This window comes from Electrona antarctica, assembly GCF_951216825.1.
Source record: "Electrona antarctica genome assembly, chromosome: 6".
NCBI lineage: Eukaryota > Metazoa > Chordata > Actinopteri > Myctophiformes > Myctophidae > Electrona > Electrona antarctica.
Window position 1 is genome coordinate 36074977 of NC_136811.1, and position 27373 is coordinate 36102349.

General features: G+C 40.7%; 2 protein-coding genes across 5 annotated transcripts; one reads left to right on the forward strand and one right to left on the reverse strand.

Annotated features, from left to right (window-relative positions):
• Window positions 1-624: 624 nt before the first annotated feature.
• lypc (ly6 domain containing, pigment cell) lies at window positions 625-3532 on the forward strand (the record flags this gene model as incomplete). Its single annotated transcript, XM_079503738.1, has 3 exons — window positions 625-676; window positions 989-1108; window positions 3324-3532. The coding sequence occupies 3 exons, from the start codon at window positions 625-627 to the stop codon at window positions 3530-3532; spliced, it is 381 nt and encodes a 126-aa protein (XP_079359864.1).
• An 8642-nt stretch (window positions 3533-12174) lies between these two features.
• On the reverse strand, window positions 12175-27213 carry fli1rs (Fli-1 proto-oncogene, ETS transcription factor-related sequence). 4 transcript variants are annotated; one of them, XM_079504092.1, is made up of 10 exons: window positions 27051-27213; window positions 20423-20625; window positions 18977-19149; window positions 17508-17711; window positions 15192-15266; window positions 14461-14529; window positions 13900-13962; window positions 13766-13813; window positions 13404-13490; window positions 12175-13126 (listed from the first exon to the last, which is right to left on the reverse strand). In XM_079504092.1, exons 1-10 carry the CDS (start codon window positions 27066-27068, stop codon window positions 12603-12605), a joined length of 1464 nt encoding a protein of 487 aa, XP_079360218.1. In that variant the 5' UTR covers window positions 27069-27213; the 3' UTR covers window positions 12175-12602. The 4 variants fall into 4 exon arrangements, with proteins under 4 accessions (XP_079360218.1, XP_079360219.1, XP_079360220.1 ...); XM_079504093.1 differs by lacking the exon at window positions 27051-27213 and adding an exon at window positions 26573-26842; XM_079504094.1 differs by lacking the exon at window positions 27051-27213 and adding an exon at window positions 24515-24577.
• Window positions 27214-27373: the final 160 nt, after the last annotated feature.

Consider the following 27373-nt stretch of genomic DNA (forward strand, 5'->3'; position numbering starts at 1 on the left):
GACTGCTGGTCACTTGACGGCCCTCCTACCAAACTTCACGTCTTTCATTAAGAAATAAGGGATGATTCAATCAACATTACCTTTTGTGTGTGGAAGACTACTTTGCAGTTTGTGAGGTTCAATTTGCAGACTTAAAATTAGTTTTTAATAGATTTAAACCAAAGAAAATGGTCCTGTCAAGCTCCTTTTATAGTCAATTCCCATGCTTGCATGAAAGAATATTTCTCAATAGGCCACTGTCGTAGACCAACCACAGCTAAGCCCGGCACCATAGTAACTTCAGGCTTAACAACACTGGACAACTTAGGCCAAATTGAATCAGATCTGCTAGGGTGGGGAGACTCTTGGAGTTAATCAACACAATATCAAGAGAAAGTAGGGAGTACTGATCAGATCTCAGTAGCTTGGTTGGGTGGAAGGAGAGACGAAACCCAAAGGCAAACAACCTGGGATAATACTGATAAGGACGACCAGGAAATAGGTTTGAGTGGATAAGAGCATATTCTATATCAAGTAACTCCAGGCTAAGATGAGTGCAGCAACATTGATATAGGCGATAGCAAGAAGAAGTTAGTGAGTTATACAGTTTTGTCTTTGTTTGGAGAGAGACAATAACACAAAGTGATGTCGAAGCTCCTTTGTCCTCTGCTTTTCCTGTGTTTATTCCCAGCTGTGGGTAAGTGAATAATATCCCTGTGTGTGTGTGTGTGTGTGTGTGTGTGTGTGTGTGTGTGTGTGTGTGTGTGTGTGTGTGTGTGTGTGTGTGTGTGTGTGTGTGTGTGTGTGTGTGTGTGTGTGTGTGTGTGTGTGTGTGTGTGTGTGTGTGTCGCACATGCACAAGCATGCTTGTACAATACACATTTTTTTTCAGTATCCAGTTTGCAGATTTTCAAAAGTTTCAGGTTTTTTAAATATTGATGAGATTAATGTCTCGCCACTCAAAGGCTATTCATTCAGTTTTTCTGATGGTAAACAATCTGTGTTTCAGTCCCCCTGTTCTGTTACACCTGTGTGTTCCCTGCCATCTCGCCTCTGGACTGCATCAGGTATCCTATGAAGTGTCCTCCGGGCCAAGTATGTCTGTCCAGCAGAGCTGTGGGCCAAAGAGGTGAGGAGGCCTAAAGTTACTGTGCACATTTAACGATGAAACAGCCTAAAGATTTTGCAGGTTTAAAGTTGTTAAATTCAATGTGTGTGCAACATTACAACATGTCATAACACACAACAATTCAGTTCAATACCATGTCTGATTTCATATATCAATAATTTCTTATATACCTTGGCTTGTCAGTGCTAATGGGTTGCTGGGAAACAATTGGGGAACATGTTTATTTCCTGTCAGCTACTGATATTCACTGGCAAGTTGTAGCACTGGTAGATGTGAGAGTAGAGGTAAATCTGTGTGGCCGTGTTCATTTGAGGAGGAAAGAATTCTTTAACAACCCTCACTCAGTATATAACTAGCAGCACCAACATGTCCACGTGCAAGCCACTTAAACTAACCTAAACACCCAATTGTTCCAGCTAATCAACTAAATCAAGCATTGCCCAAGAGGCTGTATGCCAGTGGTAAGCACCCTTTCCAATTTCAAGGACTTTGTTTGATATGCATTAGGCCAAAAATGTTTGTTCATTTGTACACCGTTGGAGTTACCCATAAGTGTCCATTTGGACCCTTGATTCGACTCCATGTTGAGAACCAGTGCTATAAGCTACTAAACAAATGCATATACTGTAGTATTGACCTTATGCAGATTGAGCACATCTTGTCATTAAGTTAATGGCAGGGTGGCAACTAGCTGCAATTTGCCATTGACAGCCCATACATCCAAACAGAAACGTCCTATGTGATTGTATTAAACAACATCAAACTCAGCTGTATGAACATGTTATGATACTTTCTCTGAGCTACTTTTTGTCAAGAAATTCCTTGCAGGTGATTCTTTTTCTATGTGTCAGAGTTTGGAAGCGCTTGCTTTCAGCAAAGCAATGTCCTGCTGCCTCCTGCATTATGTGCAAATTCAAAACAAGTGGTACGCAGGGCCGTTGAGTGATATCCAATGTGCACTTTCAAACTCCAACACTTCACCTGCAAGGAATCTCTTGACAAAAAGTAGCTCATAACATGTCTACGGTGGCTTTTTGATGGGCGCTAAGCGCCCCTCCTATGTCCAGCATTGAGGGTTTGTGAAACACAAACATTGAAGATTAAGGTGATGACGCAAATTGTGATTGGCCGGAATGATATGATGTATGATAACTTGATAAGAGCTCCCCTCACTTCACATGGGTGTGATTTGAATCTTGCATTTCCCGTCAGTGTGTGTGTTGGTTGGTTGGTCACCCCATGTGCACGGGAGAGTACGTGACATCACGTGACATCATCAGGGATGGAGCATGTGACATCATGTGACATCATCAGGGATGGAGCACGTGACATCACGTGACATCATCAGGGATCAATATTAAGTCCATACCGGGTATATAGAGATCCCTGATGTCATCAATATTGGCCAGCAACTCTACATCTGACCTCAAACCTCAAACCCTCCATATGTGGAGCTGACCTATTCTGACATGTTGATCCTTCCCCATCCATCCTTCCTCTTCGATGTCTCCCTTTTGACTGATCCCTGTCCATTCAAACTCTGCCCCAAAGAGACGGGCCTGCCCCAAAGTTATTAGTGCAGCCACACCCGGCAGCCGACGAAAACTAGAGTTGTTAACAGGCCGAAAATTAAGATCTTACCCCCCATGCCAAAGCGCCAGTGCTCGCCCAGCAGTCTGCTGTCACCCAGGCAGATATGCACGCGACCTCGCCCCTTCTCGCCCTCAGGCGTCTTACTGGTGTTTACCTTTTGTTTAATGTTAAAAACAATTTCTTATTCACAATGGAAAGAGCAATAGAATCTGCACACTGGATCCAGCTCCATATGCATTTGATGTTATTAACCACCAATGTGGAAATACAAAATATATTTGGAACTGGATCCAGGGTGAGGACTCTATTTTTTAAGCACCTTGGCCTTTTCACTTTGGATGTGCGTGCTCTCTTTACTTGTTTATTTACAATGGCAGCCTGTGCTCACAGGCCTCAAAATATGCCCTGAACTGTTGTGCATTCCAAATTCCAAATGATATAAATGTGATTAAATCAAATCAGTTTGTGTGTGTGTGTGTGTGTGTGTGTGTGTGTGTGTGTGTGTGTGTGTGTGTGTGTGCGTGCGTGCGTGCGTGCGTGCGTGCGTGTGTGCGTGCGTGCGTGCGTGCGCACACTATGGTTGGTGCCTTCACCACACTAACATGAATAATTCTGTTTTCAGGAGACTTCCGTGTGGTTCTTTATGAGAGGAGCTGCGTCCTTACAGCCCTGTGTGGTCTCAGTGGTGAAAAGTACACCATGGGGCTCAACTTCACCTTCACCAATGAATGCTGCAACACACACCTGTGCAATACAGGCGGAGCTTATTCTATCACCCCCTACTGGACGGGCACACTACTCACACTTCTCATCTCATACTCTGTGTGGTGATTGTGCCCTGTGATTCTCAAAGTGTACAGGGTCAGGGGACCCCCAGGGTTCCTTAGCGAAATTAGTTCGTATAACATGAAAATCTGTTCAGCCACTTTAACCCTATATACATTGGCTATTTAAAGATCACAACGCGTGTGAGCTTGTAAATCTGCTATTAAAAAAAACATGAACAATTTGTAATATTTTGTAAAGATTTTAACAACGCAAATCCTTTTAGGAGGGGTCCCTGTCTGGCACAAGATATTTTCAGATGGGGGCCAAATAGGCCCAAATATTAATTTGAGGGTTCATGAGAACTGCAATAGCCCACACTATAAAAGTGTGTAAAATGTATCTGCAAGGGTACATTAACGTTCAAGATTTTGCAGTGCACACACTTATCCTGTATAAGTGTGTGCACTTATCCAGGATAAGCAAGAGTAATATCCATTACTCTTCCAATCCTTGGATAAGTTATCCAAGAGTAATATACTCTTTCTTAATGTAAGCCTAACTGCTGAGTTGTAAGCTACTGCCATCTATCTCTGTACGTCTGTGTGTGTGTGTGTGTGTGTGTGTGTGTGTGTGTGTGTGTGTGTGTGTGTGTGTGTGTGTGTGTGTGTGTGTGTGTGTGTGTGTGTGTGTGTGTGTGTGTGTGTGTGTGTGTGTGTGTGTGTGTGTGTGTGTGTGTGTGTGTGTGTGTGTGTGTGTGTGTGTGTGTGTGTACGTCTGTAATCCACATAACTTGAGAACCGTTCTCCCCACCGAATTTGACACACAGCTATTTTATTTCATGATTTAACTTGCACGTCTGGCTACATTTGGTAGTGAAATAAGGCTGAAAAAAGTTATTTTTGTGTTTTGTTCACAGCACACCTAACAATGACCATTGATATTAAATATTGATGATAGTTACATAAAATCGTTTAAATGAGATTCATATGTATGTAACTTTGTTATTTGAAGGCACATTATGTCAGTTGAGGAGATGTAGTTGGCCCTTGGGTGTTTTCTAATAGGGCCCTTTGAAAAATGGACACACCTGTCATATGGAGCTGGCCTGTCACAACATCACAACACTTAATATTTGGGCATGCCTGACACAGAACTCCATATATAGGAATAAAGGGACACAGAAAGACAGATACAGAAATCTCATATGGGCATAAAAGGACACAGACTGATGGGTAGAACGGGTACTCTGACACGGGTACAACGGGTATTGCATAGTACCCGTTGGCAGCCTGTGCTCACAGGCCTCAAAATATGCCCTGTGAGCACAGGCCCCACGTATTCCACATTTGGAATACGTGGGGCATGGATCTCCTAGCCTGGTTAATAAACCAGACCGAATCAGCCGTTGGCAAAAAAAAGTTGCCTACCAGCGGATTTCGGTCTGGCGAGGCTCAGTAGCACGCCTCTTTCCTACAATCGAGAACAGGTCGGACCAATCGGGACACGGTATGCAATATGGGCGGGCTTTGGTACAGTGACGTTCAATGCTTGAGACCTTTGACTGACAGTAGCTCTGACCAATTGCGTCAAAGAGAAAATGTTTGAACCCGCCCCCCGGGAAATGAAATCCAAGTGGAGCCAGCCCAGACTGATATACCGCGACAGTGTTGTGTGATATTAGTCTGGCTTATTAGCCAGGCTATGGATCTCCAACTTCCATCGTTACCGACTCGGTGCTCTATCTACTGTAGCTTATGTGCTTTATGCACAACAACAAAAGGCAATTGTACACTATATATATGTGTTCATACACCGTCCTATAGGATCATACCAGTGTGCGTTTTTTTCTTTTTGTCAAATAAGTTTTTATTAAGAACATGTTATAAATGATTATATAATTGGTACAGTATTTTTTTTCCTTTTATGAAAAACAAAAAGAAGAAAGGAAAGAAACAAGCCCAAAATGACACACACACACACACACACACACACACACACACACACACTCTAGTGGGTTGTTGTTGCTGGCTGCAATGCTATCCCATCGGCTCAGAGGTCGGCTAGAGCATTGGTTCCCCCTAGGGGTCCTTGTCGAGTTCCTGGGGGTCCCCAGCTAAATGATCATTAGGAACCAAATGGACCCTTATGGGTCTGTAACTCATTTGTACACTCTCTGAGTTAAATTAACGTTGATTTTACAATATAAATTGGTGTCCCAGAGATAGAAATGCCATTAAATGGGGGACCGTAGACTAATGCATGTCAAACCTGCATTAAACTGGTTGAGAATCACTGCTAGAGCCGTAAGCAGCCATGTGGTCATTTATTTGAACCCATAATGTATTTCGCCAAAAACAACAGATTTCACTACGAATAATAAATTAGTCTTTACACATTTTTTTTTGTTTGATAACTGCTAATTTTCATTTGCATTTTGAATGCAAATTCAGCCCACTCATAGCGTGTGGGCTATGGTCAATTCAATGTAGCACACGATTTTTGCATTGGGCATAAAATTAGCTACAGCTGGTACAGCTACACACAATTCCTCCTTTAGTCAACCATAATGCAAATAAATAAAAATTGTATTGTAGCTATATCAATCCATGCATAATTGTATTAGGTTTTTTGTAGCTATAGCCTATGCATTTGCATGGAAATGTTTTTTTGTTGTTACTATTTTGCATGTTGTAGTTGTAGCCATATAGGCCTATAACATTAAACCTAATTAGTGTCGTTTAACATAATGAGTTAACACATAATTAACACATTGAATAATAGATTATTTAGGCCATAGCCATTTGTGTTTTCCTGCTGACAATAACAGCCTGGCTTACTGTTACATGCAGGCGGCCCAGGCTGACCTGACCAGGTGACAGGTCACAGGTGTTACTGATTTGTGATCAGTTTTATTATATTTCATCCATATATATTGCTGATAAAGTGAGTAAACTTTTAGCAAAGGGCTTAGCTCTGACCAACTATAGTGTCGTCGTGGCCGTGTTGTTTTCACTGGTGGCTATAGCATGTGGTTCTGTCTTCTGTGGTGAAGTCAAAGGCCTCTGGGAGTGGGAACACACCACAACTACCGCTGATGATGCATTCGAGACTCCCACAGTCCCACTCATCGAATAAGAACATTTCTCTCTACGAAGACTGGGACTGGACTTGAGCAGATACCAGATAACATAAGGGCTGTGCTGCAGCTTACTCCGGTGCTGTCTGAGACACTCATTCTGGGCCACAGTGAGTCCAGGCATTCCTGATGATGGTGAGAGTTCCAGTGCTTGTGTACAAACAAAATCCTAGTAGTGGAGGTTCGCAGGAGCGCTTCGGGTGCTGCTGTGATACCTTCCCTGCTCACACTCGGCACATGTCAAGCCAGTCAAATCACGAAGGAACTGGTTTATTTTAAATATGACCTTGGGCTCTGCGGAAACAAGCCAGCTGTAAGTTCCCCCCCCCCCTTTTTTCAATTAATGATGAATAAATTAAAGGTATAGGGTAAGTGATGTTTTTTGGTTAAAAGTTAGCTCTGATCCATAGTTCTAATGCCTTCATTAGAATGCAACGGCAGCAAGAACTAAGGCTATGGACCAGACCAGAGCTAGTTAAAAGTAAAACTTTTTTTTAAATCACTATATTCTGATAGTAATTGTTGCTATAGTGTTCAATAACAGGGGTCTCCCTGTCTCTCCAGCTCTTTAATAAACAGAAAATGTTCAGGTAGGTGACACATTTTCAGCCAATCAGGAGAAAGTAGGCATATCCATTTATCAGCTCCATTTTTATAGTGTTCCAATTTTGTCTGCTCATTTCTTTGTCATCAATTACAATTCCACTTGCTTTTTATCTGTACATTCCTGACTGAGTTCTCTATCCTGATTGGATGAAATTGGTATCCCGATCTGAAAATGCATTTTCTGTTTTAAAGCTGGAGAGATATGGAGACTCCTGTTCCAGAGCACTCATTGAGTACTATCACATTATAGAGCTTTTTAACCAAAGAAAACCACTTACCTTATACCTTTTAAGCAAATTAATTACATTAATTCAAACAAATCTTAAAGTTCAGGAAGAGTGCTAGTAGGTCTATATGTGCTTTTCGTAACAGATAATGAACAACCGTTTGGTTTACACATACATTCTACGATATGATCCACCAACGCCACCGACACCTGCTGGACCAATCAGGCGAACTGCATCGTTCAGCTTGCCCATCGCCTGTCACTACAACAGGTGAAGTCGTTGCAGCTTTATTGTAGGCCTATGTCGGTATTTGACCCCAGAGTCTGAAAGATGAACATTACACTCAGATACACGTATACCTATGCTGTTGGCTACACACCGAAGGTGGATATTTGAAAGGTCCTCAAGCCATTGAAGAGCAGGGTCAAAGTGATTCTCACTGCACGAAATGGTAAACATTTTATGAGCCTGCTTTCTAGGCTATCAAAATAAATCCAGTCCTGTCCCACAGCCACTTATGTTCTAAATGTTCATCTCTTGATAGCTCAGTGGGAAAGACTTTCCCACGTGGAAACGTATGTGCTTGGCAAGCGCATGTACTTTCAGATTGAGGCTCCATCCATGAGCATGAATGAAAGGATATACTGTATGTCCATTCCTGTCATACAACCCACAAGAAGTCCCACACCTCAAAGTCCCAGTATCCAATCACAGAGAACTCCAGGTAATGTAATGTCTCATTCATTAATTGACTGTTTACTTGCTTATGCTCAGCTCACCTGTGCAGAGCACAACTTTGGCAAGGTTTAGTTGTTGAGTTCATGCAACACCCATGTTTGTTCATCTGATTGTTCCTGCGTGTGCTGTGCTGTCCTGGTACAGGTGCATGGTTGAGAGCAAGGAGGGACATTCCAGTTTCGTCCCATACAAAAATAATACTGTGAGATTCTTTGTGGATGCATTCTTGCTTAAAGGAATGACAGGAAAAGTAAGTCACTGGGCTGATAATCATTAATGAACTTAACTCATCATTTCATTTTACCCTATGATAGTTAATGTACTGTTGCATTAACTATGGACTGGAATATTCCAGGCTAGGAAAAAAATAGTATATTACAGAGACATAAAGTTGGTATATAATATCAAAGCACACATTTTTGTTCCGCAGCTAATGTTCATACACTGTGCAGTATCTGTGGAGAATTCTATCCCCACTTCCACAGCCAAGTCGTGTAATTACAACATAACAGCTGGAAGGTGAGCTCTGGTTATATTACATTTTTGATTAAAAATCAATAGACATAAAAATATTAAGTACTGTAGTGGCAAGCTCAAACAAATTTTGCCACTCGGCTGGGCACATGCGTGTATAGAAACCGTTTTTGACGTGTTCAACAAAAGCATAATGTCCAGGCATAAACTGCTGTTGGGTGCAGGGTTCCCATTTATTCAACACATGAATTTACATGCCTGGACATTATGCTTTTGTTGAACGTGTCAAAAACGGTTTCTATACACGCATGTGCACAGCCGAGTGGCAAAGTTTGTTTGAGCTTGCCGCCCACTACACAAGTAAAAAACATATGATCTCTAGCCTACTGTGCCCATACCTTCCAAACCATCAACCTGGCTTGTTACACCCTGTCACCGTGTGTCAATCATTGTAACACACACCCCCCATGGTGAACCCGCCCATCTAACGGATTAAAGGCACACACAGGCAGAATGGCTCCTTCAAGTACAATTACATTTCTTTGAAATTGATGTATCTGTGTTGGGTTAAGACACACACACACACACACACACACACACACACACACACACACACACACACACACACACACACACACACACACACACACACACACACACACACACACACACACATACACACATGACACGCACACACTCTGTTACCAATCGCTATTTCAACACACATGTTTCCAACTGTAGATCTACTGCCTCTGCTGATAAGATATATCAATATATTGAATATGGTTACATTTGTTTTGATCAACTGAACATTGAGACCCAGGTTGTTGGATATAATTCAATTAAAAGCTTTTGATCTCCAGTGACAAAGATGGTTAGCAGAAAAGCGTGGTCGATTGAGCATGAAGTCAAGCCCACCGCAACACCAACACTGACAGCCACAACGGCAAGAAAGAGGAAGACAACCTCAACAAGTTAACAACTATGACGACAACAGAGTTGACGACTACAACCAGAAATGCACAAGCCATAAAGAAAACGGCCGGTGGGGGTGTGAGGACCCAAAAGGACTCAACAGACAGTTGTGAAAGGCTCCTCTGTGGGGGGCCACCAGACCACGCATGATATTTGAAGATGTCTTTGGTCTCAACAAAAAATACTTAACCTGGAATACATATTGGTGTTTGACACCTATCTTAAAGGGTAACATGCAGGTTGTATTTTTTTTTTTTTTCAATTTACGTTTTATTGAATTTTAATCAAACATAACGACTGACAATTGACAATACATACAACCAAAAACAAAACAAGACAATATACGTACAATACACACAATACACACAAGGGGAGATGTCTGCCTCTCTTCTCATCGATGATCATTCAGAATCATAATACATAAGTACTATACAAAATCAGGTCTTATGGTAGAAACATGCGCAATCCATCTAAACCAGTTATCTGTGAAGACTTCAATCTGACCTCTGAAGCTGAATGTAATTCTCTCCATAATATATATACTATAGATTAAATCAATCCATTCATTTATAGTTGGTATTACATTTGTAAGCCACTTTTTTGTTAAGGCTTTTTTGGATGCCACCAGCAATACCCTTAATAGATACTGATCCTGCTTTACAAATTGAAGTCCCTCCAGATCTGCAAGATACATGGTTTTAAAATCAAAAGGAATGTCAACACCAAAAACTGCTTCCAGGACACTGTGGACACTTCTCCAAAATGGAACCACAGAAGGGCAACTCCAGAACACATGAAAATGACCTGCCAATGTTTCCCCACAGAGTCTCCAACAGTCCGACTGATACGTGTAATGTCTTTTCTGGGCTGGAGTGCAAAAGAAACGACTCACATTTTTCCAGCTGAATTCTCTCCACGTGGGGGAACTACTCATTTTCCACTGATGTTTACATATTCTTTCCCATTCTTCTGCTGATATAGTAAGGTTGCCCTCTGCTTCCCATCTTGCTTTAATATTCAGAGTATTATCTCCTTTCATGTTTTGAAGCACTACATATAAATTTGAAACTATCTTTTGATAAGTAGAGCCTGCATACGCATTTTGGAAAATCTTAATGATCTCTACTCCTGTTGCATCCTCTCTTCTTAATAGCTTTCTATTTATAAAGTCTCTGATTTGTAGGTACCTAAAAAGGTCCTGATTCTGTAAATTAAATTTGTCTTTCAGGTCCTGGAAGCTCATCACACTACCCTGTTTTAAAAGAGTACAATATGCAGAGAGGCCATTCCCAATCCAACCTCTAAACCTCATGTCATGTGTACTAGGTCTGAAGTCTGAATCATATGCAAACCATTTGAGAATTCCAATTTTGTCCTTCAGTTTATACCTCCTAATTATTTCACACCACACCTTCAATGAACCTGTTATCATCACATTCTGAGGATCCGACAAGTGTTTGACCAAGGATGGGTCTCCCACCAACATGTTAATAGGTAGACCCCTTCCCATTGAACCCTCTATATCTTTCCATCTTGATTTGTAACTTGGCTTACACCATCCAATCAATGGTCGGATTTGAGCTGCTCTATAATAATCTCTCAAACATGGAAGGGCCAATCCCCCTCTTTCCTTTGGTAGTTGTAATGTCTTGAGCCTCACTCTAGGTTTTTTCCCTGCCCAAATAAATCTGGATATAACTTTATCCCAGTCAGAGAAGAACTGTTCTGGTTTTGAGATAGGGACTGACAAAAACAAATATAAAAGCCTTGGTAATACATTCATTTTTACAGATTCTATGCGTGAACTCAGATTTAAATATGGAATTAAATTCCATCTATCAATATCAGGCAGGTTGTATTTTTGTTCAATAAACAATATGGACTAGGGCAAAAGTGTCTTTCAAAAAAATATATATTAAAATTGACCCAGTTTTAGCAATTTTATCAAACATTTTCTCGGCCCAAGTCGGCCAGCCACGCACGCAGCTTATGTCCTAGCACTTGAAACTCAAATCTCTTGACATAACGTGTATTGATACCTTTTCCTTTATTGACTTTAGTACACAACATAACCATGTCCACGAGTATTCTAAATGGATGTCAAGAAGGTTTGCTTTTATGAAAATCTAACAAAATGGGGTTGTGCAGTAATAACAGACCTAATGAAATGAAATGATTACTATATTTACCCAGGGTATCTGGGCTAAGCTCAAGAACTTGTTTCCAGCCAGGCCCTGCTCATAGAACATTTCATCGTAGTGGTTCAATGCCTTGTTCAAGGGCACTTCAGCGGTGGTAATTGTAACGTGTCGGACCGCTGATTCGAACTGGCGACCTTCCGGTATCAAGACCGCTCCGCAATCCGTTCGGCCACCGCTGCCACAGTCACATCAGAATCACTCAGCCGAAGGAGGGATTGTGAAGTACCAGACTGAGGTGCCTTGTGCAGCCCTACCACAGCCACCAGCCCCAAAATGAACTTCATGGGACCAAGCAAGCATTTCAAACCTTACAAATAATCGCAAGAGTCAATTTTATATAAGTATAAGCGTTTATTAGCTTAAATGTCTTATTGCTACATGGTGTCAAACATTCTGTACAATTTAACTTTTACAAATGTCAGGTCAATTATTATAAAAAGAAATTGACGTTTAAGATATAATGAAAAGCAGTGATAATGCTACTTACAGATTAACCATTTGGCTGTTGCCTTCACAACCACTACTATCAAACCAGCTACTTGGCTTTTTTTTTTAAATGAATCACATTAGATAATCACCCCATTCAGGAATGACCACAGACGTTGTAGTAGAATAGGCTTATTTCATCTAACATTACTTTTCCTTTGTACATTATACAACACCCCTTTAAACAGACTACAGTATAGCATCATATCACCTTCATTTCGACAAGACAATGTCTTGCAGCGTGTCGGGGTTCTTCTGCCAACTTCACTGTGGCATGAGATGCCTTGTCCTCAGTAGTATGAACTAAGATGGGAATGAGCTGTGGGGTGTCGAGGCATGGTTGACCCAGGGTAGATGGGGCTGTTGGGTGAGTTCCAGTATGTTGTGGGAGGGCCGAAAAAGTTCCCAGGGGACACGGACATAGGAGCTGGGTGCCCTCCCATGAAGTTCATTTTGGGCTGGTGGCTGTGATAGGGCTGCACGTAAGGCACCTCAGTCTGGTACTTCACAATCCCTCCTTCGGCTGAGTGATTCTGATGTGCCTGCGAGATGCCCTGGAAGTCAAATTTGTAGGCATAGCGCTTGCCATGCACTTTGGTCATGATGTTCTTGTCATAGTAGTAGCGAAGAGCACGGCTCAGCTTGTCATAGTTCATGTTGGGTTTGCTCTTGCGTTCCCCCCAGCGCTTTGCCACCTCATCCGGGTCTGTCATCTTGAACTCGCCATTGGTGCCTTCCCAGGTTATAATGCTGGAATTGTTGCTGTCAGACAAGAGCTCCAGCAAGAATTGCCACAGCTGGATCTGCCCTGAACCTTGGGGATAAAAGGGGTAGGAAAGTATAAGGGTTTTGTCATGACATCTTAAGATGTTCATGAAAATGCTAATACGTCTTTTGGGATAGTGCAATAATCATTACAAATTAAGTCTAATTTCAAATGAACTTACTTGTACAAAAGTCTAAAACAATCCCATATTTTCTATGACTACCTATCACATAGAAATGCATTTATGATCAGAGCCTATGTTTCACCAAATGTGACCTTTTCACTGTGTGCCAGGAAGTAATGGCATGAGCGGCAAGTAACGTACCCACAGGCCTGTGAGCGCTGGGGTCAGGGAGCCTGTTTGAACTTTGTTTGCCTGTTCGGTTCTTGGAGGAGTTGGGGGCTTGGCCTTCTGTGAGGAAAACAGTAGGGCAAATAGTCACTTGGATGAGAGGGAGGCAACTCAAAAGTTTGGACCGGATTTTTGCATATTGGGGAGTCGACTTGATGCAATTTATTGTTGCTTTGATGTTCACTCCTATCCCAGAATGTACTGTCTGTAGGAGCTTACATTCTGTTATAAGCCATGTCTCAGCCCTTGCTTGCTCTCTTCAACTCACTCAAAAACCAGAGCAGACAGTGTAAAGGCCTCATTTGCGGCTTCTATTTATTTTGGTGCATGCTTACCTGGGTTAGCTAGTCGACTGCTTATGGACCCTAAAGCTTGGTATGGGTCTGTGAGGAAGAAGAAAATGTATTATTAATGTTCTCATATTTTCGCTTTCAAGCATTTGATGAGTAGGAAGGAGTGGAATTCACACCTTGCACGATTCTTGGTGCAGCCTCTGTGACTCTAGTATTGTGTTGGTGCTCCATGGAAGAACCTAAAAACAGGAAATTTAAAAACATTTACATAAAGCTGCATTGTGGGATATAATTTGATTGTCACAAGACCTGAAAAAGATTAACTGTATGAGGTTGTATGTAGATGTAGCGCTAGATGTCTGCCCCCCCCCCCCCCCCCCCCCCCCTCCCCTTTATAAAGCAAGTTGTTATCAAAATCTGGCCCATCGCTAAGATCTCTAACATAAATAGGCGTTCCTACTCCAGAGCTGTTGGAACACCTTGGCATCGCAAAATGGCTGATAGTTATGTTTGTTTGTTTGCTGTGCATCTGTTGGCTGGGTGGGGGGGGGGGGGGGGGGTTGTTTTGATATGCTGCTGTAGCGTAATTCCCAAGACTTATTGGTAGGGCTGTATATCGTTGTGGTTTATGTTATTCGGATGGGAATCTGTAAAGAACAGTTTTCTAAGCTATTCATTCTAGATATCATTCATGCATAAAGGATGAAATTGTCCTAATGTGTGGATTCATACCATACCTTTGGGTACTGCAGCCATGGTGTTTGCTGGCCAACTGCTCCTGCGACTGATATCATCATAGGTATTCTCTAGATAAACAAGAACCAAAGATGAGACTAGACAAGGACAGGAAGAGGGCTCAAACAGCCTTTGAAGTTGACAGTGCCACTACTAGGAAGGAAGCCCATAAATGGAGACCAAGAAGGAATGATATAAGGACTTGGGAGAGCTGAAGATGACCCACAATTTCTTAGGGTGACTGTTCTTTTGTTAAGGCCACCCATGTCACCACAAGATTGTCAATTGTGTCCAAAAGTGGGACCCATAGCCCCCATTTCCTGTGCCGGTGCAGCTGTTTCCTCTCTGAAACTGGCTGTTGAGTTGCAGACTCGACAGGCTCCTCATCGAAGGCCACCGTTGTGCTATGAAACCTTTGCACTCTTGAAACTATGTAATATGGTATTGAAACTCAACACATTATTTTTTGCACCCCTTAAATCATTCAAGCAGTTTTCTCTGCTGTTCTTTTGTGATAGATCCACGATTGTGATCTCAAATTCTCGGGGACGATTCACACCCCAAATTCTTCAGCTCTCAAACGGACCATGTTATTATGTCTGCTGGGTCGTGACACCCGCCATATGCGCTTGAAAGATTCATGGCTTTGAGAATGAAATTCATTTCCACTTATTCATTTCCTGTACAATCAAGTGTTTGATGGAGAGTCTAGAGTGTGAGAAGTCTGTCTTACCCGCTTTGACCTGTAGTCTTGGCTGTTGTGGGGTGGTGATGGTGGGAGTTGTGGGGTAGGAGAACGTTGGGCTACCTAACGAAAATGACAACAAAAGATGTATGTCAGAATAGATTGAATACAAATATTATACAAATAATAACAAAGAACCAATACAATATTTAACTTCAAAATGTCATTGAGATCAAACTGAGTCAGTTTTCAGTTTGATCTCTGTCTGTTGGCGTGAATGTGAGTCTTGATTCTTGAATGAAATATATGGCTGCGATATTGTAGCATGAGTCCAACAATGGCTTTACAAAGTCCCAGAGTGTATGCCAGGTGACATCACCAGTATATAAGATGAACTACAGAGCTTAACTTATTTCACTCCATAAATGTATGAGCCAGATTACACCTCAGAAGAGAAACAACCACAAGAGACATAAATAATTTGTTTTTCAGTGACCTGCTTGATTAAATAAAGGTTAAAATCACACTTGTGCTCTTATCATCATACATCACATTCCATGCTCAGCCAATCAGCTGAGCAAATTCTGTGCTCATACACACAAACGCACAAAACTGTGCATTCCGGGCCCGTTCCGTGTTCATACACACACAAACATAGCGCCCCTCAAAAATATAGATGTGCAGTCAACTATCGCTGCAGCCCTATAACCAAGTGAGAGACCGGTTTTGTTCATAAAACAATTAACGTAACTATAACTAAATGCATTTGAAATTAAATAAAAAGGTTACCGGTACTTTTCAGGATTCTATTTAAAAAATAGCAAAACATAATTCAGAATTTGAATTCGAATATAGCAAAAATAGCTGATCTACAAGTTCCAAACACGTCGCACTATAAATTGGCTATTTTTGCTACGACAGAAATGTGCAGTGTGGCCCTCTGGAGTGAGTGTGGAAATATAGTGGCCCTCTCCATCGTCAAAGTTGCCCACCTCTGGCCTAGATGGTTATTTATTTTCACTATATATCATATGCAAAGTTTATTGTAAGTGCTGGACCTGTTCAGTAATAGGGGTCTCCCTGTCTCCATCTGTTTAGTAAAAAGAAAATACAATTTCAGGTTGGAATACCAATTTCATCCAATCAGGAGACAGAACTCATACAGGATAAAGGAGTGAAATTGTTAGTGATTAAACAAAAATTCACACTCGTGTGAAGTGAGGGGCGCTCTTATCATCGTACATTATCATACATCATCTCATTCCGGCCAATCACAATTTGTGCCCTCACCTTCGTCATCAATGTTTTGTACGCAATGTTTGTGTACGTAAAATTTGACGTAATTTGAAATTGAAAAACCGTGCCCGTGTTGTGATGTCGGAACAGGCCAGATCCATATATGGAGATATAGGGGTGATCAGGGCCCGGGCAGAGGCTTTTGTACTGGTTCTGGACAACCTCAAATGAATGATCCACCCAGTTATTAAGTATGTGTCCCTTTTATGCCCATATATGGAGTTCTTTGTCAAGCATGCCAAATTAGGCTTTTGTGTGATGGTTCTGGACAACCGGACAAACCCATATATGTATATATTTCTGTATGTGTGTCTCTGTGTCCCGTTATTCCTATATGGAGTTCTGTGTCAGGCATGCCCAAATATGGAGTGTTGTGATGTCAGAACAGGCCAGCTTATGGAGATGGGGAGAGGCCCTGTCCAGAGCCCGGGCAGAGGCCTTTTTAGGGCGGTTCTGGACAACCATGGGTCCGACCTACTCGACACCGGGCGCTGCAACCCCTGCGGGGGTGCGGAACGCGTGTGTCGAGTTTGAAGTCGGTGGGGCGAACAGTTTTCGAGTTACGTGGATTACACACGTACAGACAGACAGACAGAGACATGGTGCATTTATAGATAGATGTAAAATTCTCCATTCATTGTCAATGGGAATTTAATGTTTGTGTAGGACAAAGTTTTTGACACACCAAAAGCTGGACATTGGAGGGGCTAGCACCCCTCAACAAATGAGCTATCAATTCTCTCTCTCGCAATGATTGATTTGATTAGCCTACTATCAGAATACAGGGCTTTAACCTTTTAGCAAACTTTTCAAATAAAAAGCACACTCGTGCCCAGCCTCCCACTGTGGCTGCCACATGAGGTCACGAATGGGGTCCTGTTTTTGGGGGGGCATAGAAGTCCATACATGACATCATTTCTGAAGCCAGACGTTGGAGGGGTAGAGCCCCTAAAATATATATACCCCTTACAGGACCTTTTAAGTGTTTAATGGAGATAACACATAGAACAGAACCACAATACAATGCTATCAGCCAGCATTTTATTATAACCATAGAGTGAGCCTTACTCTGTCTGAGGTATGCAAGGTGTGAGAACAGGATGTCTGCATTATAAGCGGATGTGAGACGCATCATGTCCTCCTTGGTCATCTTGCAGAGGGCCTTTCCATCCAGCGCGTGGAACAATATGACATCCACCTCCTCAAGGACATACTCCTTGATGGCCCAGTCCAGCCACTGGCGTACGTGGTCCTGTGTCCATACCTCAGGGTCTAGATAAGATCACATATTAAACGGATAAAGAGAGAGAATCACGTGTCAGTGTTGTGTAATTGATCACTTTTAATAACCTATGGCTTAAACTAATATTTCATTAGTAATTATTTGTATTACTGGTGGTATGAATGGTATGAATACAATTATTAACATTTTGTACCAACCATTTTGAATCAATCTCTAAATTGTTTTGCTACTTCAGTGTTACCACTGATTAAACAAACTGGTATATGAAGATTTTTGATACCTAATTTAATATGCTATCTATATTATTGTTGGTCTTATCAAGGTATGTGAACACGGCTCATTTCCAGTAGCAACAGCCCATAATATTCATACACGAGCAGAGTTTGAGATTGTACAGATTAGAAGACGCCACACCCTTGGATTCTGATTGTCCTTGTTTAACACATCAGTGATGTAACATCCGTGTATTATTATGTAGCAGCTTAGCTTGAATGACTCATTGGCAAATTGTCTGCTTCCACTTTACTACATTTGAGGGAACCCCTACACCCCACTGTCTAAATGTGTTCCCTGAGACTCTCTCACTCATAGTTGAGTGCAGTATAGACAAAAAAGAACCTACAATAACTTAACCTAACTGTGATTTGTGTGATTTATTTATTTATTACAAATGACTTACAGACAGGAAACCTGATTGGGTTTAAAAAGGACCTTTGATCATTTGTGGTTGAAACATAGATGTAGCGAGATGGTTAAACAGGAAAGAGACTGCATCCGCACATGTGTACACTTCTTGCATGTTCTCTCTGCCATCAACACAAGCAATAAAATAACCTTTTATTTCTATACATTTATGATAATTTAAGATCATAGCTGATATACTGTATTCATAAAACATTATAACACTTATTCAATCAGGCAAGAGGAACAAAAACACTGACAATGTGGGGGAGTAGTGGCAAACATGCACGCACACACACGCACACGCACACGCGCACACACACACACACACACACACACACACACACACACACACACACACACACACACACACACACACACACACACACACACACACACACACACACACACACACACACACACACACACACACACACACACACAGTAGAGTACAGTACATATGCTATGCCCAGATCTTGATTGGCATTGCACAAGACAATTATGTGCCAATTCTTGTGAAACACAAACTATCTTGTGACAAATATATGTGCACAGTAAAAGCCTCTGTTTATTTAGGCTAACTGGGTGTAAAATTACAAGTGACTCAACTCACCCGCTGGCACAATGACCCTCTTCTCATCTGTGGTGGTGTTGGGTGGGCTGCTGGTCTGGGGGCTGGCACGGGCCTCCGGGTACGTTCCCTGGTATGCCATCTGGGGCTGGGCCCCTTCACTACTCATGTGTCTGGACCGCTTGGTGACACTACAGTCCACTGGGGACTCACGACTACAAACGACAAACAAGAGAGCACCGGCGAATTGTGAATGGTTATCTGGAAAGTGAATTATATGGAAAATGACATTGATGATTTTCCATAACTTGGAAGGTTTGAAAATATCAGTAATTCTAATTTAAACCTATGCATTTGATTTAAGAGCTATCATACATTGTGCTTATATTATATTATATTATATTATATTATATTATATTATATTATATTATATTATATTATATTATATTATATTATATTATATTATATTATATTATATTATATTATATTATATTATATTATATTTTTTCTTATATATTATAAGAATTTATTATGTACGCCTCAGTTTCTAGCTTTATTGCCGCCTTTGGGGTGTCGGTGGACTTGGTCATCTCAGAGATGCGTGGGCTGAGGAGCTGGGCATTTCAATATCAGATGAGTTGTGTTATAGATATAGATTGATTCAATTTAAAGTATTGCATAGATTGCATTACTCCAAATCTAAATTTAGTATAATTTACCCAACAATCTCCCCTATGTGTGATAGATGTGGTATTGCAGAGGTGTATCACCAATTTCTGGGGATTTTTTTTCTTTTTTCTGGGAAAAATATTGTATTGGTTCTCCAGACAACCGGAAAAGGGATATTCAGTCAGATGCTGTTTAACAATATTTGGTTGCTCTGATGAGACAAGGGCCTTCCTTCCCACCAAAAACAGATGCTTAAGGCAGGTATGGTCGCTGCCTAAAGATTTATACTGATAAACTGGAAATCTCCAACTTCTCCATGTTTCAAAAGATGGCTCAACGAGATGCTCTCCATTGCTAAGCTGGAACAAATCCATCATGACGGATAGAAGACACATGCTAAGTGGATGTGGATGCCATTCTTGGCAATGCTTGACAATAGTTGAGTATATATGTTCTGTATATCTGACTGCTATACAATACCATGCATCTTTCAATATTGGACTCAAGTATTCCTGCTTTCTGATGGTGATGGTCATAGATTGTGTGTGTGTGTGTGTGTGTGTGTGTGTGTGTGTGTGTGTGTGTGTGTGTGTGTGTGTGTGTGTGTGTGTGTGTGTGTGTGTGTGTGTGTGTGTGTGTGTGTGTGTGTGTGTGTGTGTGTGTGTGTGTGTGTGTGTGTGTGTGGTTGGTTAAGTTCTGTCATTTGAGTTTGATGTCTTGTATTGTTGTGTTGTGTTGTGTGACAAACACGTGTGTGACACGTTTATCATAAGCATTTCGGAATGTGATTCATCATGGCCTTCAGACGTCCTTCCTCACCTGGTTCCATTGACATCGCTTCTTTTCCCAGAATTCTGTGTTCCTTGCCCCACCCAGTCAGGCTCAGGGGGATCAGGACTCTGCTTTGGGGCCTGGCTGAATCCACCAGAAGACGTCATCTCTGTCTTCATATGCATGGCGGGGGCTGTGGTGTAGGGCGGCTCAAACATGGACTGGTCCTCGCTCACCACAGACAGCGCTTCCTGTCCACAAGAAACCAGAACATGGAGTCAGCCGTTGCGGTAAGAAGGGGTCACAACAGTGTTGACTGCAGGGAAACTGACGTTTTCACTGCAATGTGTTCACGCAACAGGTTCAACAGGCCATTACCATTCACAATAGTCAAATCAAAGGTGAATATGACTCATTTGAAGGATCATGGGAAGTCTACTCACTATTAGTGAATATCAGAACCTTTTCCAATCATTGGGTATTAACCACTTTAAATAATTGTTTTTCAACATTATAGGCAATATTATTTTGTATCTTTTAAAAAACATTTCTAAAATGAATTTGTAAGTATAGAAAAGGCTTAGCCTTAGATGGTCATGATCTACCATCCCAGAATCTAGAGCCTGGGGCTGTTATTGTGTAAGATTGACTGGATGAACCATGCATTTATTTGAAATATTATTTCCAAATAATACAGTGGAATAATAACATGGAATTTCAGACTAATCTTTGGAAAAGCCCCCACATCTGAGAATGGAATTTAACCCTCATCTCTGGAAAAGTAGTAGCATTCAATTTCCATCCTTCCCCCCCTTTTTTTAAGTAATTCACTGGAGCACATGACATCACATATTGGGAGGCAAGACAAAAGAAGAGAATCAAAATCTAGTTTTATATGGCCTATCTACAAGCTAGTTTTATATGGCCTATCTACAAGCTAGTTTTATATGGCCTATCTACAAGCTAGTTTTTACAATGTTTTTCAAAATAGTAAAACATGGCAAATAAGTTTAGGGATAAGGGGTGGTGCAAGATGGGGCCCTGTGTGTCTAATCATTTATGTAGCACCTTTCCATTTATTATTATTACAAAGTGCTTTACAAGATGAAATATCTGTGTGCATTGTACAGTAAATGTAGCAAGGCCATAAAACAGCAAAATAGTTAATAAAAACAAAGAGGGAAATCAAAATGATATTTTGCTGTTTAAGAAATATAGACTTTTTATAGATAATCTGATTTCCTCAGGACCTATAGGTATAAGTCATTCTAAAGTTATTGGAAGCTTGTGTGATAAAAGTGCAGAGGTGAAGAGGCTGTATGTTAAAAACATTCAGATTAGGATATGGTACAGTAGTCGCTATATGCTATCTCCAATCTCTCCATCTAATGCTTGCCACTGTGTGAATTCGTTACAGGATTGAGGTTGGTGAAGTTTAGCACAGGGTGGAGTCTGTTCAAGATTTGAGTCTTTCTGCGCTGCTTCCTGTGTTTAGCACAGAGAAAGGCCTCAAACACCACGAGTGTGTGTGTGTGTGTGTGTGTGTGTGTGTGTGTGTGTGTGTGTGTGTGTGTGTGTGTGTGTGTGTGTGTGTGTGTGTGTGTGTGTGTGTGTGTGTGTGTGTGTGTGTGTGTGTGTGTGTGTGTGTGTGTGTGTGTGTGTGAGAGAGATGTTGTGTCTGTACTCTGTAAGGTGGGTAAAGCATTACGGACAAGACCTGTTGTTTGAGTGAATTGTGTGCATGTGCAATCCAAGGCAGTCTAAGTGTGTGTAAGTGCATGTTTGTTTAGAGGAGTTGAGTATTGTCTTTGGTCCTTGTACGTCAGTGGCGTGCTTTTTCAGTGGCTCACAGGAAACCTGGCCCCCATGTGCAGAGAAACCTTTTGGCACAGGCCAAGGGAGAGGAAACAGGGCGGGGGGCACAGTGTAAAAAATGTGGGTCATTTTAAAAGTGGAAAACAACTCTAGCACCCATGGTCAGGGTAGAAAGGATAGAGGGATGGAATTGGACAGCAAGGGTATGCCTTGATTGAAGTGCTTGATTTGAAGTGCTGTGGCGTGCTTGTTGCGCATGCGTGCCTTTGTTTATGTCTATGCATGTTCTGTTTTTGTTAGGTTTTTTTTAGGCTCAATTGTATTGTAAAATAGATCTTAATGGTGCATGGTGCAGAGTTTGGCATTTCCTGCAGACAACTGAGATGATTGAAATTCATCAACCTGTAGCTGTAGTAAAAACTACCAAAATCTATGATCTGTTATTGTTTTGATAAACATACAAATATAACTACTATGGCATCTTGTAATAATACAGTAATTCATAATTACAAAAAAGCCAACTTTTTGTTCTCTACATTATAATATTTTGTATAGGTCAAGACCACATACCAAAGAGGTCCTGAAGTCACTTTTAGGTGCCACATTATGAATTGCTTAATATCTACAGATTATTATTTATTTATAATTATTATTTTATTTATTTATTATTGCAATTTAGGCATTTAGCAGACGCTCTTAACCCAGAGCGATTTACAGTAAGCAACAACACAAGGTAATACATCAAATGCATAGAAATAGTAATCAAGGCACATTGAAACTAGAAACACTATAGAATGCCAGTTCAATAATAATGACCATTAAATCCTATATGTACAAGTTCAATGGAAATGGTAATTTCTTGCCACCAATAATTTCCACACATTTAAACTGCAATCTCATTTTGGAACAAAACTATATATTCACTGAAGCTTTTTTGGCTACAGAAAACAAAAAGAGCCTATGTCTTATACCTCTAAACAGAATCATCATTCATAAAACAGGTCAGCTTCCAGATTTGTTCTGCCTCTTTTTCTTTGACTGTTCTTTTAATTCATACTGACTGATCTGTAATTCCTTTGCTGTCTTTTCCTCTCTCTTTTCTTTCTCACCCTGCTTCATGGTGTGTCTGTGTCTTTCTTTGGCCCTTTCTGAGGCCCTGAGTCAGTGCAGAAGTGAAACAGTTGGCTGACTTCACATATATTTAAAAGGCTTTGCATGGGCAGCAAATTATCATGCGAACAAATGGTATAGAGAACACTGATTTAATTCATTAAATGTATACTTTGTCACATGACATGGCCCTTTTCAACAAAACTCACTCCACAAATAGTGTGTATTTTCAAATGGAGCTTAATCCTTAGTGACATCACCTCCTCAGGCTCAGCTAACTTCATTATTCTGGGTCCATTTGGTTAATTTTTTTATTTTGTCCACATGTGTATAAAGCTCATGCAACCACAGTGACAGTCGCAAACACATTCTCCCGCTCTTTGGTCTTTACCTCCCTTTTGTGTGCTCCCTTTGCTCTCTTTACCTCCCCTTCATGCTGTCCTTCTCCTCTGCACGCAGATACAAATATACTCAAATAAATGTGGCCTGACCGCCAAAGCCACAACTGACTTCCTGTTCAATGTTTCTCTTTCTTAGCAAGACCTGTTGCACAGTGACACAAAACAAGGTTCCAAACATTGCCTAGGCAGGTTACATTGCCTGCAGAATCAATGACCTATACTCGTCAAATTAAATACTGTTAAATAATAATACGATGGTGAATTATGTGACCTCTATTCTGTGATAGTGATCAAACTCAAGCTGAGTGCAGGGTGCTTGTCAGCAGCTTTACAGATTGCATCATGGAGTCTTGCCCAAGCTATCAGCTTCATGAAGCATGCATCATCTGCTTGTCACTGATTAGTTGAACGAGTGGCATGCTGTTTTAATTTGTTATACTAACATGTCTCATTACTACTGTAGCCTGATCAACAAGTCTGTATAGCACTTTGGCCAACTCTGTTATTTTAAAATGTGTTTTATAAAGGATAATAAAGTTTGACTGGATTGGATTGTGTAGCACCCCTAAGATTATACAGTAACCTTATTTTTTAATTAAATATATTATAAACCTGAAAAATACAGTGGGAATTGTACTGTTAGTACTTTTTGAAAATTGTACTTCCATTGCATGTTGCATCATGTGCTAGTAATTAATTATACATACTTTCTTTCGAGTAGGCTATACCTATTGTGTACTTTTTTGTTGGATCAATACCAGGGTATATTTGTAAGCTTTGCGTGCAATATATATAAGTCACAAAGTCAACTTACAAATTGGTCACAGCAGTCCTTTTCCAGCTAATTGAATATATTCACATGCAGCATCCATTTTGCTCATCACCTTGGGTTGGAATCCCCACTCTGTCTGGGTAATGGTTATGATAAGAAACTTTTGGAGTTATCAATTAAATACAGTCACCATTGCACCCTTCCTAAATAAGATGTTCCTCTTTTATTGTTGTCACAAACAGATGATATTATTTCCATTTAAACATTATGGCTCTGTTTTTCTAATTATAGGCATTACAAAATACTTACATAATACTATATGTAAATCATAATGCATCTATTCTATACTCTAGATTTATTCTTATAACTAACTAAAGATGACAATGGGCCTACCTCTGTACCTATGTCAGTGATTATTGTCACAGTGGGTGTTGTTTAAGGATTGTTTATGATCAACCAACTCTTGTTCTTGTTTTTACTCTACAAAAAGCTGCTTCCAAACTATAGGCCTACTCAATTATATAGGTAGAACTCATACAGCAAACTGGTGTCACACTGTCAATATTACTATTAGTGATCTCTTTAAAAGAAATCTACACAAAACAAATGATGTTGTGCCATGCTGGTGTTAACAAAGAAACAAGGTGTCCCTCTCCGCTTTGAGAGGCAGAAAGCAGAAGTAAAAGTTCAGTCGTGCTGATTTTGCAAAGGCGTGCAGCTGCGTCTTCAATCATGATGTGGTTTTCACAACTTCGAGCTTGGCAAGTTTGGCAACATCACGACCTCTGAGGGGGAGCAAAAAACTGTCTACAATATAGAGGCCTCCTATTAGGACATTTTGTCAAGGCAACGCGAGGGCTGTGAGCAAGGCACATTTCGTTCAGGGACACACTGGTGTCACATGCACTGCATGCCATGCGTGAATCAAATGTAAAACAATGCATTGACTCAGTTTATCCGCTGAATTTTATTTGGCAAGCCTTTGTTGGATTTTTTTTTTTTTTCTCGTCCAGGGAGCGGAAATGTGTGCGGAAAGTCTGAGGTTTGAGACAGGAAGCCTGCTCAGTTCAGATAACGACACCTGACAAGTACTCCCGTTTGCAACTATAAATTATTCTTTAAATAACCTTATTTTTAAAAACAACACCAACTTAACACAAGAGCACTACAGAACATTTATCTCAACTGTATAAATGTTGCAAATGTAAGCTACAGTGTGTGGGCCTATATGTGAGAGGCCAGGGGTCAATGTCACATCTTGCCAATCATTTGTAAAATGTACATCTAGGCTAGCCTGATTGGAACCCAATTATGGAATGATGTTGTTTAAATACAGTAAAACTCCAGTCTATTTTAAATTAGACTATAAATGGGCATTGGATTCTTATAGCGCAGGCTAAACGTCTATTTTAAGAACAAATAAAGACGGGATAGCTTCGACGAGGATTTCGTTATTTCCCCGTTTAATAAGTTAAAAAGTCGTCTTTCATTCAAGCTGAGTGGAGGAAAACTTAATTTGTGTTTTATCCAAACTGACATGTTGTACAGTAGCCCACAGTAGGCTATCTGGCCAAGCGGTAGGCCAACATCGAAAATCTACACATTTGCGCACCCAAAAGTGAAAGGATTATATGTAGGCATATATCTCATAGCCTGAATTCCCTGAAATGATTAAAAAGATTAGCCCGCACAGACAATATATAGGCCTAGCATTCAGCGTGGCGTACATGCTCAGTGCAAAAAAAAAACCAATCGATTAATAAAGTAGGCATTATATCTGCTATGTGCCATTAGAGTAATATTAAACATTTCATTCTAATTTCCTTTGCGATATTACCCCAATAGGCCTACATGTTTTGCCTTCACTCTAATTATAATGTATCAATATGAAGAGTTACAATCGATGCATGTGTTCTTAGATTTTTGTATTTTTTTCTAGTAGAAAACAAAATAATTATCCATATGCCCCCTGACCAATTAGGGCTATACCTGTATGCTTTTTTTACTGATATTTTCGAGATTATTGCGTTAACGAATTCTGCGGCTGACTATTATAGAAATAAGCCAATGTTAGGATGTAGTATCAAATGTATATGTCACCTCATGAAATTCCTTCGTCTCTTTGGAGATTTATCTCATTGTGTCCAACTGGGTCCATGGCGCCATCAGGCACCTGCAGCGCACCAATATCCTTGCTATTCCTAATTAAATTGAGTTCGCAACAGATGTTTACAGTTTGCAAAGTAAAACTAAAACTAAAAATAGTTGGTCCTGTCTTATGTGTCGTCCTTTAGCCTATAGATCACCCTGATCAAACGAAGCAATTAATTTTGGTAATCGTCTTTTTACGCGTAGGCTACGAGTCACCAATTTGTTTTTATCCGAGTGTAAAGATGTAGTGGTTACTTGTGTTATTATAGAGCCGACATACAACCACGAACGGGAAGGAAGAGGAAATTTTGTACAAGAAGGAAAGAGTGGGGACCTCGCATCACCGCCTTGCCTCTTTCACTCAGCAAACAGAGAACTGATGTGGGTGGCTTTCACAAGCAATGTTAAAACCAGATCAAACACTTACCTTTATCGTACAGTCCATTGCAGAAACGTCTCAGTCTTTGTCATTTAGTCGTTTAGAAATGTTAACGTTAACTGAGTCCTTTTAACGTCGCTTAATCGCATCAATTCGTGGAGGGGAGCATTTACTCTTTGGCGCAAACCATTGCAGTAGCAATTTTCTCTCAGAGACCATAACCGGATGACAACGTTTTTTTCTCTCGCTCGCTCTCTAAATTGGGAAGTGAAGTCACTCTGAACAAGTGCCTTGAAGCTGCGCTCATACTGAAACTACAACACTGGTTGTTGTTGTGCCAATGGCTTATTATATACCGGTAGGCCTAATCA

Bases quoted from the DNA above. Each gene is read 5' to 3' on its own strand.
- fli1rs (XM_079504092.1), bottom strand. The intron at 19,150-20,422 runs GTGAGGAAGGAC...TGTCGTTTGTAG, and splicing joins AGCGATGTCAATGGAACCAG to TCGTGAGTCCCCAGTGGACT. The intron at 13,491-13,765 runs GTAAGCATGCAC...TTTTCCTCACAG, and splicing joins CAGTCGACTAGCTAACCCAG to AAGGCCAAGCCCCCAACTCC.